The sequence below is a fragment of the Mustela erminea genome, chromosome 6 (genome assembly GCF_009829155.1).
Source record: "Mustela erminea isolate mMusErm1 chromosome 6, mMusErm1.Pri, whole genome shotgun sequence".
In the NCBI taxonomy this organism is placed as follows: Eukaryota; Metazoa; Chordata; class Mammalia; order Carnivora; family Mustelidae; genus Mustela; species Mustela erminea.
The window spans coordinates 50,771,268-50,787,445 of record NC_045619.1 but is presented as its reverse complement, the minus strand read 5'-3'; the positions used below and the strand labels follow the sequence as shown (position 1 = coordinate 50,787,445).

At 43.1% G+C, this 16,178-nt stretch overlaps 1 protein-coding gene across 10 annotated transcripts in view; it reads left to right on the top strand.

Moving 5' to 3' along the window:
- Positions 1-3,544: 3,544 nt before the first annotated feature.
- Positions 3,545-16,178, top strand: part of HMGA2 (high mobility group AT-hook 2) — a 139,531-nt gene continuing 126,897 nt past the window's right edge. For 3 of the 10 annotated variants that reach the window (XM_032347141.1, XM_032347140.1, XM_032347142.1), the window contains exons 1-2: positions 4,338-5,233; positions 7,925-8,011. In XM_032347141.1, the coding sequence (XP_032203032.1) occupies positions 5,123-5,233; positions 7,925-8,011 (198 nt within the window). In that variant the 5' untranslated portion in view covers positions 4,338-5,122. Of the gene's footprint in view, positions 3,559-3,865; positions 3,939-4,328; positions 5,234-7,924; positions 8,012-16,178 lie in introns of those variants that run through there. The other 7 variants (XM_032347134.1, XM_032347135.1, XM_032347136.1 and 4 more) reach the window with 7 other exon arrangements.

Genomic DNA, 16,178 nt, shown 5'->3' with positions numbered 1-16,178 from the left:
ATGTCAATAGATGAAAGATGGAAATAAAACTATTCCACTTCTGCTTCCTTGACTTTTGTCAAAAACAGTGTTCTGTGAATCCTAGCACATATTAGGTACTTAATATTTGTTGAATGAACGATGGATGGGATAAAGGAGAACAAATAAGGTAAGGGTAAGTGAAGGATAAGTGTAAGGGTAAGTGAAAAGCTTAACATAATAGTAAATAGACTTTAAATGAGCACCTAGCTGTTTCAAAAGAGATTTTCTCCAGTTCCACATGAATGACCTTCCTGAGAGGACAATGGGTGAGATTCGTGCAAAACCAACTTAATATATGTTTGTTGAGTGACTGAATGAATATGTAGACAAATTCATTTTGTTTGGTGATCCTTGTTCTATGGGACTAGAAAGCTGTCCACCTCCCCACCCCCCCAACAAAATGTTAACTATGCAGCTATATCCTATTTTGGTGATAATGTAGGGAAAGTCTTAGAGGTTCTTTTTGCTACATTTCGTTAAACACTAAGCTTATTTTAAAAGACACAATCTCCGGTGCCTGGGTGGAGGCTTAGTTGGTTAAGCGACAGCCTTCTGCTCAGGTCATGATCCTGGAGTCCCAGGACTGAATCCATCATCAGGTCCCTGCTCAGCAGAGTCTGCTTCTCCCTCTGACCCTGCCCCTTCTCATGCTCTCTCTCTCTCATTCTCTCTCTCTCAAATAAATAAATAAAATCTTAAAAAAGACACAATCCCTAAAATTGTGAGTTTAAGCAGAGCAAATGAGTCTACATCAAAACACTGGAAATATTTTTCAGAAATATATGTTTACCTTGTATTATAGACCGAGCTTCCATATACTATACATATATATGTATATGTGTGTGTATACTATGCATTCTGTTCACTAAATATTATAATTTTTAATTTTTTTTCTGTGACCCCTCCCCCAATAGATTGACTTTCAAAATATCTGGTTATAATAAATCTGTTTAATTACATATGGAATACATCCATGATTAAGTCAATCTGTTATAATCTGAGAAAATTTTTAAATTATTCCTTAATTTATGGCTGTATTAAAATATCAATATAATGTGATAAAGTGCCATGTGCGAACTTCAAACTTTTCATCGCAGATGCATCTTCCTTTCGTCAAAAGAATCACTAAGATATTTTAATTCATATATTGCTTGTCTCATCCTGGGATACACTTATAAAATAGTAGCTTATTCAGAGTAACTTTGTCATAGCAATAAATTAGTAAATACCAAAAGTGTTTTATGAACTGAACACTATCTACACGTAACTGGTGCTAAAAAGAGGTGTTAGAAATACTACCCCTCTCTATAGAATCTTCATATCATTTACATATAAACAAAACCCAGTTAGAGAACAAGGTATCACACATTGTGAAGTCTGTTAAAACTGGAAGAACCCTCAGAAATTATATTGACTTTTCATTTTAGCAGTGAGGACACTGAGCTACAAGAGAGGGGAAATGATTTACCAAAGATGGCAGAGCTGGCTTAGTGGAGTTATAAAGGAATCCAGCTCTCATAACTGTTGAAGTTAGTGGCATTTAAACAGGTAACATTGCAACCCACGGTAAGAAAGAGACTTCACTACATATCTTTATGGATCTATGGTGCCATCCGTATTACATATATCACAAAAATAGGAAATACACTGGCTAAGATGTGATAAGACAGTGCCAAGAGACCCTGAACTTTAAGATAAATATCAATTACCAAAATATTAAAGTGGTGGGAAAAAAGAATCTGAATACAACTTCTACATGCATGTACTATGTAACTAAAGCAGAACTTTTTCCTGTGATATTATCTATTGTTCTCTTTTTTTTAAGTATCTTGGTGGGTCCACTGAATTGATTTTACTACCCACTAATGAGCTGACCTGATCCAAACACTAAATCATTTATCACAGATAATTAGAAACCTTGTTAACATATGCAACCAAAGTGCTAATTGTTCAGTTTGATAGTAGGTGCAGAAGAAAAGAAATAGTTTCACGGGGACAGAAACCATCTTGGGAAGGTTTCAAATTAGAAATAAGAGTTTAACCCTGAATGGTTGGGTAAAATACGGTGAGATAAAGAAGGAGAAGTAAACAATTGAGCAACTTAAACTGGAGGGGCGGGGGCCACCACAAATGTGGATGTAGAAAAAATATCCATTCTTTAAAATATAACCATTTAACTTAATAAAAAGAATATGACACCATTTTTTAAAGTCTTAAGTAACTTCAGGGATGAAAACAAATTTTAATGTCTCTCCTAACAGAAAATAAACAAAAACCTGAAAAAACTAAATATAGTCTGGGAATTAAAATGCATAAAACTGGTTTAAGTAAAATTTGATGCAATATTTGTTTTATATCCTTGCTATAAGTTCCAAAGGAGTCAAATAATCTGATAGCAAAGTGACGGTGGGCTGAAAACGAGTGGCCAGACCTTCTCCCACCCCCAATTTTTTGGTGCTTTTCTTAGAGTCAAGGATTAATGTAAAAATCAAATTTTGGAATCCTCTTCTTGCCAGCCTCTGTGCATATGAAAGCAATATCGGAGGATACAACGAACCTGGGATAAAACTGGCTGGCTGAAATCCTCGGTGATTTCTCCTACATTCATCCTCAGAATTTTATCTCTAGTTCTTGCAAAAGCAAGCAAACAAAAACAAACCTAGAAGCCCTTTTTGTATGTGTAAGTCAAATGAGCACACCACAGTGCGAATGCGATCACATTAAAAATGTGCAAACTTGGCAGTTAGGAAATGTCACTGCAATCCTTAGTACGTGAAATTTCAATCCCTTTGATGAAGATACCATCTTTCAGCCAAGCCCCGGCAGAAAACCTTTGGTTCCTGTTAGCCCCCTCCCTCCGCAGGCAACCGCTGGGCTCCATCCGGAGGGAAGGAGGCTCTCCCTCTGCATCACAGCTAAGCGTTCCCAGACCCAGGAGAAACCCCGGGTTTCTGCAGGGCACTCAACGTGCAGCTAAGTGTCCCAGCTCTGCAAAGGGCGGCTGAAAATGGATTTAAAATGGCAACGCGGACCAATCAGCGCCGCCGCGCCGAAGCAGACATTAACACGCGCCTCCTCCACAGGCACAGCGGAACCTGGCTGTGCCTAACTCCCTCCTTAGGACTGTAAAGTAGGCGTTTTTATTCCACGGTGGTCTGTATTTTGGGGAAGAAAAAAAAATTTTTTCCCCCTCGGGTGAAAGTTTTTATTTTGGAATCGGTCCAAAATAATTTGGGGCGTGATGTGTGAAAATCTGAACCTAATTTTTTCGGAGTTTTTTGTTATTCAAGGATGAAAAGAGGTACATTTTTAAATGTACTCCACCTTTTTAAAACGGACCGTGGTCATTACAGTGTTCACATAACTCAGAAACAGCCCAGGCAATAAAATTAGGACTTGGCAGAAAGGGAGTTCCTAGGGAAAAGGTTAAATCAGGGTAAGTTGCAGGGAGAGTTGGACAGTTGGCGCAGTTTTAGTGTTAAGGAAGCTACGGGGTTCCCGCGTGGGGCAACCCTTCTGCTCTGCGTAGGAACACCGGTAAGTCGCACCAGCCCGGAGGTGGGGGAGATTTTGCTTCGCCTCTAGTCTTTCCCGGAGGGGGGGAAAAAAAAACTCAATGAAGAGGACGGCGCGCTCCGTGTGCATGTGTGCACGTTGTTTGCACGTGTGCATGTGTCCGCGAATGTGCGTGCATGTGTGTGCCTGTACGAGTGTGCATATGTGGAGCTGAGTGCCTGCGTGTCTGTGTGTGCGCGCGCTTCGGGGTCGTGCAGTCTGTGATGAGGGCAAAGCAAGGCTGCCGGGGGCCGGTTCCGGCTCTTCCTCGGTTCCTTCCCACTCACAGGGAACCAGAACTCTGCCGCGCGTGCAGCTAGATGCTTCCTGCTGAGTGTTGGCTCCGCGTCGTGGAGGTGCAGGTAAAAGCCAAGCCCCTAAACGCGGCTCTGGGGCGGTCGCATTCCCGTGCCTTACTAGGACAACCGCCCAGCGGCGACCTCGGGCGGCAGCCGGGACGAGGCCGGCAGCGAGCCGTCCCGGGATCCCCGGCCTGTCCCTTTAACCCCGCCGCCGGGCGGGAGCACGTGAGCGGAGCTTCGGGTGGCACCCGGGCGCCGCCGCCGCCGAGGCAGTTGTATTTCGAACGCTGCCTCTGGCCCGCGGCCAGGCGCCTTGGCTCGGCGGTCCGCCTGGCCTCCCTCCTCCTCATACTTTTCCTCCTGCGCAGCCCCCTCCCATTTATCCGCCCACGATTAGAGGTGGGCACTCCCCCCCCTCCAACCCCGCCGCCCCCTCCCCAAGCACACACACACACTCTTCCCACTTGAATCCTGGGGCAGGAACTCAGAAAACTTCCAGCCCGGGAAGAGCGCGCTTGGTGCAGGACGCAGGAGCGAGCGGCCCGTCCCCCTCCGACTCTCCGGTGCCGCTGCCGCCTGCTCCCGCCACCCGAGGAGGCGCGGTGCCACCCACTGCTCCGTCCTTTTGCCTGCGCCCTGTGCCCGACCCGAACCCGGCAGAATCTCCCCATCCTCCTTCTGCTTTCTGACTGCCCAAGGCGCGATTTGTTTTCTCTCTCTTTCTCTTTCTTGCTCTGCGAGCGCGGAGCGGGGGGGAAGAGGAGGAGGAATTCTTTCCCCGCCTAACATTTCAAGGGACACAATCCACTCCAAGTCTCTTCCATTTCCAAGCCGCTTCCGAAGTGCTACCGGTGACCGCAACTCCTGATCCCAAACCGAGAGGGGAGCCTCCCAGCTTCAAACCCTCTTTTCCCTTTCCTTCGCTCTCCTCCTCCTCTAGCTACCTCCACCTCCACCTCCACCTCCGGCACCCACCCACCGCGGCCGCCGCCACCAGCAGCGCCTCCTTCTCCTCCTCCTCCTCCCCTCTTCTCTCTTTTTGGCAGCCGCTGGACGTCCGGTGTTGATGGTGGCAGCGGCGGCAGCCTGAGCAGCAGCAGCCCTCGCAGCACGCCAGCTCCTCGCCCACCCTGCCTCATCCTCCAGCCCTACCGCCCGATCTCCCGAAAGGTGCCCGGCACATTCGGGGCGGCGGCGGCGAAGCGGCGGCGGCAGCGGTAGCGGCGGCGGCGGCGGGAGGCAGGATGAGCGCACGCGGTGAAGGCGCCGGGCAGCCGTCCACTTCAGCCCAGGGACAACCTGCCGCCCCGGCGCCTCAGAAGAGAGGACGCGGCCGACCCAGGAAGCAGCAGCAAGTCAGTACGCGGGCAGGGTGGGGGCAGCAGCCCACCTCCGCTCCCTCGGCCAGGGCCCCGCGACGCGCGGCCACCAGAGCGCGGGAGTCCGGTGGCGGCGGCGGTGGCGGTGGCGGCGGCGGCGCGCTGCCGGCCGGCCGTGGGGGCGGGCTGCGGAGTCTTCGGCGCGAGTGCGCGGCTGAGCCCCGGGGCGCCCGCGCTCCTCGGGGCGGGGAGGTGGGGAACGGCGGTAGGCGGCGGGAGGTGGGGTCGGGCGCAGCGCGTCCTCGGAGTTTCGCTATTGTGCACGGCCCCGAGTGGCGCGATGGCCCCGAGTGGCGCGATGGCCCCGAGTGGCGCGATGTCTCCGCGTGACGAAGCGGCCGGGATCCGGCAACCCAGGGCTCGGTGGGCACTTTCCGAGCCGCTTTATACAACTGCGCGGCGGGAAGGAGGTGCGGGGGGTGGTGCGGGGGCGCAGGGGTGCTCCGGCGGGTCGGGGTTGGAGGGGCTGAAGTCCGGGGGGCCGGAGGCTGTGTCTCCCGCCAACCGGGGCTGCTCGCGGGCTGGGGACTGGCGCGCCGCCGCCGCCCCCTTGGCGCCCTCCCCACGTTCTCGGTGGCCCGAGACTCGCTTCCTCCCGACAAAGAACTCGCGGGCCCGCCCGGTCCCCTTAGGGCTCTTTAAATGCGGCGCTGCGGCCGCTCGGCTGTCCGCCGCCGCGGAGGTGTCCCAGGAAAGGGGGTTCGGAGGAGCCTGGGTCCTCACGGGACAGAATTCACCCGTTTGGCCGAGGGCGCGGTGGAAAGTAGGGTCCGAGAGTGTGCACGGTAGCTGGGTCACTTCCTCGCCAGGCCCCCGGGCCCCCTTTTGCCCCTGGATCCCGCGCTCCGAGCTGTAGACTTTAAAAGTACTTCTTCTGGGCGAGCGGCTGGGGGTTGGGAGGGGACGATCGAGGGGCGCCCGGGACCCCGCGGAGTGGAGGGTTTTGTCTGCGGATGCAACCAATTAAGCGTGCAGCAGGCGCTTGCAGAGCTGCGCGCAGCGCCCAGAGCGGGGGGTTTTGTTCGCGGCAATTTCCAAGACTTGGCGGCCAGGGCTGGAGCTGGACGTGTCTATTGAGAACATTTAAACTCCGCTTCCGCGGGCTTTAAAACTTCTCCTGCCTTCCTTAGCCTTAAAGCGCTGCCTTCACCGCAAATAGGCCGATTAGAAAATAATCCTGGAGTCCCAAAAGCTGTCCGAGAGCAAGGTGGGGGGAAATCGAACAATGTTTGCTTGCCAGAGCGTTTTAGAAAAACTGAAAGGGTTGTACGTTTTTTGAAATCATCAAAGGAAACAAGCCAATCTAGAGGCCCCTGAGTTTTCCCGCTCTGCCCAGGCGACACTTTAAACCGCGTTAGGATCCTGTTTTACACCTCCCAGGAAGTCTCTGCCCTTCCCCCCGCCCCCGCTCTTGTTTCCCACCCGCCACCCAGCTCTCTCTAGCTCGATTTGTCCCCCACCTCCAAAAAAGTATCCCAAAGAAATTGCGGTGGCATCGGGAGGTGATTGGAGGTTTTACCTTGGAGTTAAGGCAGAGTTCACAAAGAAAGAAAAATGCGTCTCCGGTGTGTTTGCTCCGGATGTGCCCACTGGCTCTAGTGGTCCCATAGAAGCTTGCAGAGAACCTTCCCCAGATTCTCCAAATAGGATGCGGATTTTCATTGAAGACTTTCATGCGTTTCAAGTTAATTGGTCTCATTTAATCACCGAATCTGAATGAACTGTAAATTGATGATTCACTGCATAAATATTTAGGATCTGGAATATTAATCATCGCATTCTCTTAACCACTAGAGCATTTACTACTTGGCATAGGAACCCTTTAAAGTTTTGCTAACCCTATTGATAGTTTCAATTTCTCCTTCCCAGACACTTCCATTCTCCCTCATTCTTTCCCTCTTTCAGTTCTCTCCGGTCTCCTCCCTCCCTAAGAGTTTTCTCAAAAGCAAGTTTTGGAGGAAAATGTTTATTTTTATCAAAAAACATTTAAATTTAGGCTCAAGACCATGCCTCCAACTCCAAAAGGAAGTGGAGAACTGAAGCAATTATCTAGATAATTCAAGCAAAACCTCCCACAACAGATTTACCATAATTATTTGGGAAATTTTAGGGGGAACGGAGTTATTTTGAGTTGACGATCTTGGGTAATTGCTCCAGTACTTCTCTCAATGTGTTGAGTCATAACTGACCTACAATGAGGATATACAGAGATGACTAAAAACTATCTTTTCTATAGGGAAGATTGTTGAAACATTTATGATGTTAGCTTCATCTTTCTTTTGTTGGAAATGCTGGTACAATGGGTAGTAGTATTTCTGTGAAGTATTTATAAGTTGCCAAATACATAACCATTCAGATTTTACACCTTAAACTTGTGTGACTTTCTTTCTAGAACATGCAGCCTTGTCAGTCTTTGTTACCTTTTTAGTGCTGAAACAGAACCTAAGTTTCATATGCAAAATAGAATTTCCTTTTTGAACCCTTGGATTGAAAGTATAGTTATTTTCCCTTTCTGTAAACTCAGTACCATCATCATTCCATTTATGTTCCTACTGAATGTGTTGCAACAGTCTTTTTGAGCAGCACATGCAGAAACTAACTATAGAGTCAGGGTCAATTTCTTTCAGACATTCTTCCACAACAGCATTTTTTCCCCCCTATACTTAGGAGCCAACCGGTGAGCCCTCTCCTAAGAGACCCAGGGGAAGACCCAAAGGCAGCAAAAACAAGAGTCCCTCCAAAGCAGCTCAAAAGGTGAGATTTCTCAAGTTAAGTCCCCCAACTTTCTCCATGACCACAGGAACTTCCTTGTAATTTCCCCATTGTAGATCCAGACTTAAGGATTTGTCCCAACTGGGTAACCCAAAACTCATTTCCTACCCTTACTATTTCTAAGCAAAATCAGATTTCGAAGCATAACTGCTTAACCTAAAAACTTTATGAAGATGCTTCCAGTGTTGTTCTTAAATAAACAATCACCAAATAATTTGAAACTCAAAACCGGGGCTGGGAGGGTGAGGAGGGGGAGTGGAGAAAGACACAATTAAGATCTGCACCCTTTGTGAAAGAGTTAAAAATAAGTCAGAACTGTAGGATTTGCTTGTTGGTGTTGTTTGCAATTTCCTTCAAAAATAATAAAGATTGATTTACTTTCTGCTTATTTACATGATTACTGCAAAACCAAATCCTTCTATAAGGTTAAGTATTTTGCCAAATGATAATTAGAAGTAAATCCAATTATGGGATACTGGAAAAAAATTTTCATGAATTTTACAGATTTAAATGTGGTGATAAAGTATGCTGTTTGTTTACAATAAACTTGCAATGTAGTATATCATAATATCTCAAAATGCCTCCATCCATCAGGTGGTACAGCAGTGCTCTAAATGGGACAATGAGAAGTTTTTTTAAACAAGTATTTGATTCATTTATTGTGTATTTTGGGGCAGGCTAGAGCCCAGTCAAGTATAAGTTCCAGAGTTTTTATTTATAAATTGTAAAGTGCAGTTTCATGTAACTTCATGTTGGTTGTATTTGAGCTAGCAAAGAGGAAATATCTCAGGGTCAATGCATGTACAAAGAAGCGAAGGTGAATATAAAACTCACTTTTTTTTTTTATAAAGGAATCAGAAAAAGTGTCTGTATTTTATTTGTAGGGTTGTATATTAGTTGAAAACAAAGGCTCAAAATTCAGAAGTACATTTTTCTATACTCTTTTTTAGTGAATTTGAGTACCTCATGTACAGTATTTGTTAAAAAGGGCCATAAGATCATCTTTGGGGACTAATGTTTGGTGTGGTTTTCTCTGTGACTGTGGGCACTAGCCATGTTAGATGTGATAGTTTTCAGTGTTTTAAACTGCTAGAGCAACCAGTGATACATATAAAGTGGTTTAGGGAGTAACTATGAATTCTTGTCTGTTTTATTTTAATAATCTTGAACAGAGCTGAAGGGAAAGAGCAGATTCCTACTGTATTTAATTATAACTGCTTCACAGAGTGAAGATTTAATTATGACTCACATTTAATCCATAAACTTTGAAGTGACTCTAATTAACCTTGTCATTTAGAACTGATAGTATATTGTCTCATATTTCTAATATGAGTATTTCCTATTTGTTATATTTTTACCTGGTTTATGCGATTAACCAAAAGGGGCTAATTTAACAAAGGAGTTTTTAAATGTTGCATTAAGTGTGGGATTTGCCTAACTTAATTTTACTCTAATGAAATGGCAAAAGAATATCTTAGTAGGTAGCTAACAAACATTGAAACTCTGATGTAATTGCTCTGAAAAATGCATCATTATAGCATCTCCCAGGAAGAAATCTGCATACCTTGTCATAAAAAACTGATTTAAAATTTTAGGCAAAGAAAAGGAAAATGAATCTCATCTTTCACATTTCAGTATATTACATTTTTTTTTGAATGATTAAAGAGATGTTTCCATTATCTTCTGTTCATTTTGAAAAGTTTACCACTGACTAACAAAGTCTTTATTGACACAAGGGAAGCTGAGACTTGTGTCTAATTTACTACCTAAAGCAAAATAACAAAAAAGTTGATCTCCTCCCAAGTAAGGTTTGATTTATTTTTAGTTGTTTTAGTAATAGGCCTTTACAGAGGATTCGACTAGGCTGCTCATCTTTCTGGTAATTCTTCATGTGTATGTATACATTATTACAACTTCCAAAACAGAAATAGATTTTCTTTTTCCCATAGTAATCTTTCCCTGATATCTTCCATTCATCCAGAAAAAATTATTTCACACACCTCTGTTCTAAAAGTCCCTTCCAATAAAAATGAACAAATATATTTGTCCATAACACTGTTGTATTTCTTCAGTTTTATAAATTACGCTTCATTTGGAGAAGATAATACTTTGCAAAAGAATGAATGACATTGATGAATTGTTCATGGCATGTGTAACTTAAGGTATTTTCACTTTCAAATTGGTGTTTATTGAGTTTGCTACTACCCTATGTAAACATGGTTATCAAACATAAATTTGTTTATCAAACACATATTGTACTCTGACAAAACGTGTGTGTGTTAGGATTTTGAGAAGCAATCTTTTTCAGGAAAATTCTATTGTTCATAACATGTAAGATAATCATACCCTGCTAGAGTGACCAGAGTAGATGTGGGAAGTCTCCTATGATTAATAAATTGGGTATTCTTGTGCAAACTGAGATCCATCAAAATGAAAAAATACAAAACAAAACTGGTAAGTATATAGGAGAACAGAACTCGAAAATTAGAAGAGATGCAGCACACACTGAAGTCCTGATGATGTTGGGTGTTTAAAATTTCTTGCTGCTGGGGTTTCTTTACTTACAAAGTTTGTGTTTGGACTCAGTCACTGGCCTTGGGGCATTTGAAAACAAAACTGCTTGTTGGAAAATTAGCAATGTGAAACTTGACAGTGCACACTGAGTGTTGCAAGACCAAGTGGACAACTACTCAATTAGTAAGCACTTAAATCTCAGGCCCTATTCAATATGAAATTGATTTGGGTGATATATAAAACAAACATTTATAAAAGCACAATTTGTTCTGCTTGGAACTTTTGGAAGACAAGGTAATGATTCTTTAATCTACTTACACTCCATCATGACAGATTCCCATGGATGACCATAGGTAGCAATTTTAGTCTTTCCTGAGAAGTCCAAAATGAGGGCTCAAAATTTGTCCCGGAACCAGCTTCATATTGCTATCTTAATAAAGGAAATCAGAAGTTAATGTTTTCCTGAATAAATAATTTGTTGGGGGGGGTGTGTGTGTGAGGGTGTGTGTCTTGTCCTTGTAGTTTATGTTTTAATTTAGAGATATACCTGTGACCAGTTGTCTCTCAATTTCTTGTTTTGTTTTGTTTTGTTTCCCTCGTGCTTGTGCTGGATGGAAATACTTTGTATTTTTGCATTTTGCCTCTTTAGAGGAGAGAAAGATATAATCTTCTTTGTGTTTAGGGTTTTTGCTGTGGCTTTGTAATCATGAGAGAATACTTGAGGGGCTGTCACTCATTCTCCAGCTTTTAAGGTCAAAGTCAAGTTCTTCTGTAAGCCTCAAGGCAGTTCTCATTCAGGTACTTTGAGGACAAAAAATCTTTTTTTTCTGAGACTGAATTACATTTTAATAGAAGGAAATGGCATATGAAAAGATCTCAGGTGTGAGACAACACTACTTCATAGAGTCATAGGTTTGTTTGAACTTCCTTTTTTTTTTAAAGATTATTTATTTATTTATTTGACAGGCAGAGATCACAAGTAGGCAGAGAGGCGGGCAGACTGGGGCGGGGGACTTCCCGCTGAGCAGAGAGCCCGAAGCAGGGTTCCATGCCTGGACCCTGAGGTCATGACTTGAGCCCAAGGCAGAGGCTTAACCCGCTGAGCCACCCAGGCACACCTGAACTTCTTTTGACTTGAGGTTGAATAACCAGAGCTAGAGAGCAAGGTGCAGAAGTAAAATATCTAGATAAAGTGTATGTACACTTCAAGTAATGTGCTCAAGTAAACATTCGATCTGTATCTTCCATTTGCTTGTACAAAAAAGATCTGGTGTTGATTGGACCCTATAAAGGCAAATTTGTGCTTTTTTCTAACTGCATTCTTAGAAATATGGTTGATTTTTCATAAATAATTACTAACACCAAGCACAGGTATTTTATGATGAGAGAATGTAGGCTTTATTCATCATTTCAGAGAAATGTTAGAGCATGGAAGTTGAGTGAGGTCGAGATTTTTTAAAGAATTTAATAGGCCCAACTGAAGAGAGTAACCAAAGGCATCATTGTTAGGTAAGTCACGGAAGGATGGGTGTTGGAAATTGTCATACAGTTCCAGCCTATGGTTTCTGTGTGAGTAGTAGGATTTTGTTTGATTCCTGTGTGTTTGAATGGTAATTTCCACTGGGATTCAGGGCCCTATCTGAGTTAGACACATGTATCCAGATGGGTGGAATTAAATAAAACCCAAGTGTTATCTCCATTATCTTGATATTTTATGCTGATTTACCTAAGCAGTTGACTCTTTTTCTTCTATTTCCACTTCATTTGCTATGGAGGACCAAACCTTAATACATCAGTAAATTCTACCTGGCAAAGCCTTTGAGTCATCACAGATTACGGTCCAAATATGGGCAATTCAAAAACATTTGCATTCTTTACTTCAAGGAACCCATAGTTCTAATTTTCTGGAAGCTATCACTCTTCTGAACTCACCATCCAGAGCTCCTCATTGCTTTGACTGACCCACAACCCTGGCCTATTTTTATCTCAGAGACCAGACTAACCACTCTGCTAAGGAGGTAGAACATACCAGACTGGCATTCAATCGTGTTTTAGTTCTTTCTTGAGTATCAATTAGATGGAGGCTGAAGAGATTTTTATGTCTGTTAAGCCATTCCAGCCTATCTTGTCAGCTCACCCTCTGTGGTTTTCAGAGCTCACCTTGGAACCACTTAGCTTGGCACAAGGGTAGAACAATGAACTTCACTATCCTAGATCCTAAAATTTCCAGTTATGAATTTTTGTTCTACTCAGGAAAAACAGGTTGAAAAGTGATTCTAGTTTAGGCTAGGGCTTTGTTCTCTGTTGTTTTAGGACACTGAACAGTTTTGAATGGCATCTTCTGATTGATTTCTAGAGGAATAATACAGTCACTGTCTTTTCTTCAGGGTGATATAGGGGGGCACTTTGCTCAGAAGGTAACCCCTGTGAACTCCTGTATCATAGCTATTGATTCTTCTGATCACAAAAAAGGTAGCACGATGGTTGATAGGAGGGAAGTCTTGAACTTTGAAAATAGCTCTTCTGTCATTTTGGCCTTGGCTTTAAGTTAATGTTTGTATAGGTGAAGACAGGCATGTGTAAGTAATGACATGAGAGTTGACAATAAGGGCTTCCTTGGGTGAAACTAGCATGAACTACAATGGACGATAGAATTCACTTGTATGGAGTGATGGCAAACTTGCAACTTCTCTTGAAGAGTGAAAATGGTTGCACTTAACATTTAGAACCCCACAGAGCTGGATTATCAATCAAGTAAAATGAGAAGTACCCAGTGCTTAGCCTGATCGATGATTCCAGTTAGTTTTGATGCCAGTGCGCACTGATTTGCACTGTTTGTATGTTTAAAAGGACAGCTGAAAGAAATAAAATGTGACTTTCTAGTCGTTGAATAGTTCGCTCCAGACGCTGTTGTCTACAGGTCTTAATCTTAAAAAACATATCTGTAAAGATACCTGAAAACAAAATAAGGTACTCTGCCCAGATATTTTTCTAGCTTTCCCACACCGCTACCCCCCATCTGTGTGCTGAGGCACTGATTGATTTGGGGTGAGGGAGTTAAGGTTTTCATGCATTATCACAGTACATATAAAATGTGATGAGAGCTTTAAAGTAACAAAAATTAGTAGCTATCTAAATTTGACCAAGAAGTCAGAATTGGATAATTCTTTTGGTTTCCAATCTCAGCAATTCTCCATGTCTTTATAGGAAACCTGGAAATGTTTTATTTTTAACGACTCATTTGATTTTCACCCTAGAAGTTTTTCTTGTCTCTCTTTTTTTTGAATCTGCCTATGGCTCCTTTATTTTCTATGAAATATCTCCCAGAAGAACAGACCCTTTATTGCCTTGAAATCACACTGGGTCTCAGCTTCACTACTTATGAACGTGGGCAGTTGGCTTGATCTCACATTTTGTGACACTGAGTATGTAATTGCTGTCCTATTTCAGTAAGAGAATGCTCAGAAAAATCACTCAAGAATTGGGAGGTATTTTTTTTTAACTAATTTATTTATTTATTTGAAGGAGGTATTCTTTTTAAGGGTAACATTTTAAAATATGGAGGGAGAGAAGAAATTACACTTGAGTACCCACCATGTGCTGGGAGCTTTTCTCAGTCACTTTATGCAAATATTAACTCCTCAATCCTCTGACATAGGTATTATGGTCTTCATTTCACAGATGAGAAAACTGATTTCAAGATGTAAACCATGACTCATGTCTCATGTTCAACGCTAGAAAATGGTGGCCCAAGGCCTTGAATTCAAATCTCACTCTAAAGCTTAGGACCTTCCCACTACCATACGCTGTCCGATGTTTTGTAAAATATTTGCTACAATGTAGGTTATGTTCTCTCCAGTAACCTGAAAGGCATGTCAGAAGTTTGGTTTCAAGAAACGCTTTGGAGAGAAGTTCTCTCCTAGGCTTTTAAAGGGAATCAAAATAGGTGCCTCCTGCAGCTGATACCCCCAGACTTCTGGGCCCCAGAACTCACAGGGCTATATGTCTTTGGAGATCAGAACCCATCCAGTTTTTTTTATTTGTTCAGTAAGGGGTCTAGACAAAATGCTTGCTAAAGCTCCTGCCAAGCTGTAGAATTCTGATGGGAAGAAGGAAATAAGACACACGCGATATAAACACCTGTGTTCCTCTTTCCTTCCTTCTTCATTCAGTAAGAGTGTGAGCCACCTTATGTACCAGGTGCTAATGTAAGCACTGTTTCCAAGCTTAAGAGTTGCATTTGTTAGATGAATTTCCTTTTTCAATTAATTGTGTGTGTGTGTGTGTGTGTGTGTGTGTGTATGTGGAGTACATGTAAGAGCCTGAAGTACCAGACTTCTTAGAAAGAGAAAAAATTACATTTCCCACTTAACATTCTTCTCAACCCTCATGAACTTGCTTCTAACCATATTCTACAATTAAACATAACAGTTCTGAACCTAAGCTTTTTTTTAAAGGCAAAACAGGAATATAAGCAAAGAATCAGTAACACTTTTAACAAGATATGATGTGGCAAATCGTAAAACCGTGTGGCCATAGTCTGAAATTTCAGTTTTTACAAATGCAGAATTCACAGCCTCTTTTCCCTCCCCTTACCCTCCACCCCCAGAAACTCTAAATACTGAGAACAAGTTACTGTCTCAATTATACGTGGGTTCGTCGTATAGAACCAAATTCCACTCTGGAGAAGGGAAACCAAATATATACTCCCACAACATCGTATATGTTGATGTATTAAAAGCAAAACGAGCCCCTGAAATGTTTTGTTTTTCTCCTATTGAAAAGTAATATTCTGAAGAGCATTAAACACAGGGGAAAAAGTTAAAGTCAGTGCTTTTCTCCATATAAAAACCCTGGATCTCTGCTGGTTTACAAACTAGAATCCTAACTTGTTTTGCAGCCTTTGTGAAGTTTGATCAGAATGATTAAATAATGTGGGTTTAAAGAACAATGAAAACCTCCCAGAGCGACACCACACAGCACAGCTAATGTGTTTCTCCTAGATGTAGACTCCGAACAGGGTTTCAGTTTACATATAACACTGGCCTGGAGACCAAGGAGCAGAGTTTGCTTTTAACAAGTCCAAGTGATAATTGTGATATTTTGCCCTTTAGTTAATGGTGCGAATTTTATTTTTGAATGGGCTTTTTGTCAATGAGATGCTCATTTTAAACTCCTCTTATTTGCAGGGCTTTCTCTTGGAGAGATTTGCTTTCTCTGACTTTGAAATGCAGCGAAACCCTTTTAGAAAACAACCTTCTCTGTAGCAGATTTTAGATATGCCCGGATCCCTTAGTGGCCCCTGAAACATAACAACTGAACCAAGGAAGCTTGGTGCGGCCCCCTTAGCCTTGAAGGTCAATAGCTGCCTCCTCTTAACCCCACCCACCATCCCTGTGCCCATTAAAAAGGATTTCTGTCTTCCATGTTTGTGTAATTTACTGCTGGATAAACTGCAATCTCACAGTTGATCCCAAGGATTAAATTAGACACTGCTTCTGTATTAGGGAATTTTGTACTCCTAGAACTCACTATGTACTAGCCCAAGGGTTTCTTAAAAGCTTCGTTGGAAAGGTGACAGATGGATGTAAAGGAATATTAATTAGCATTGGCTGAATTCTTGGAGATCGGACTA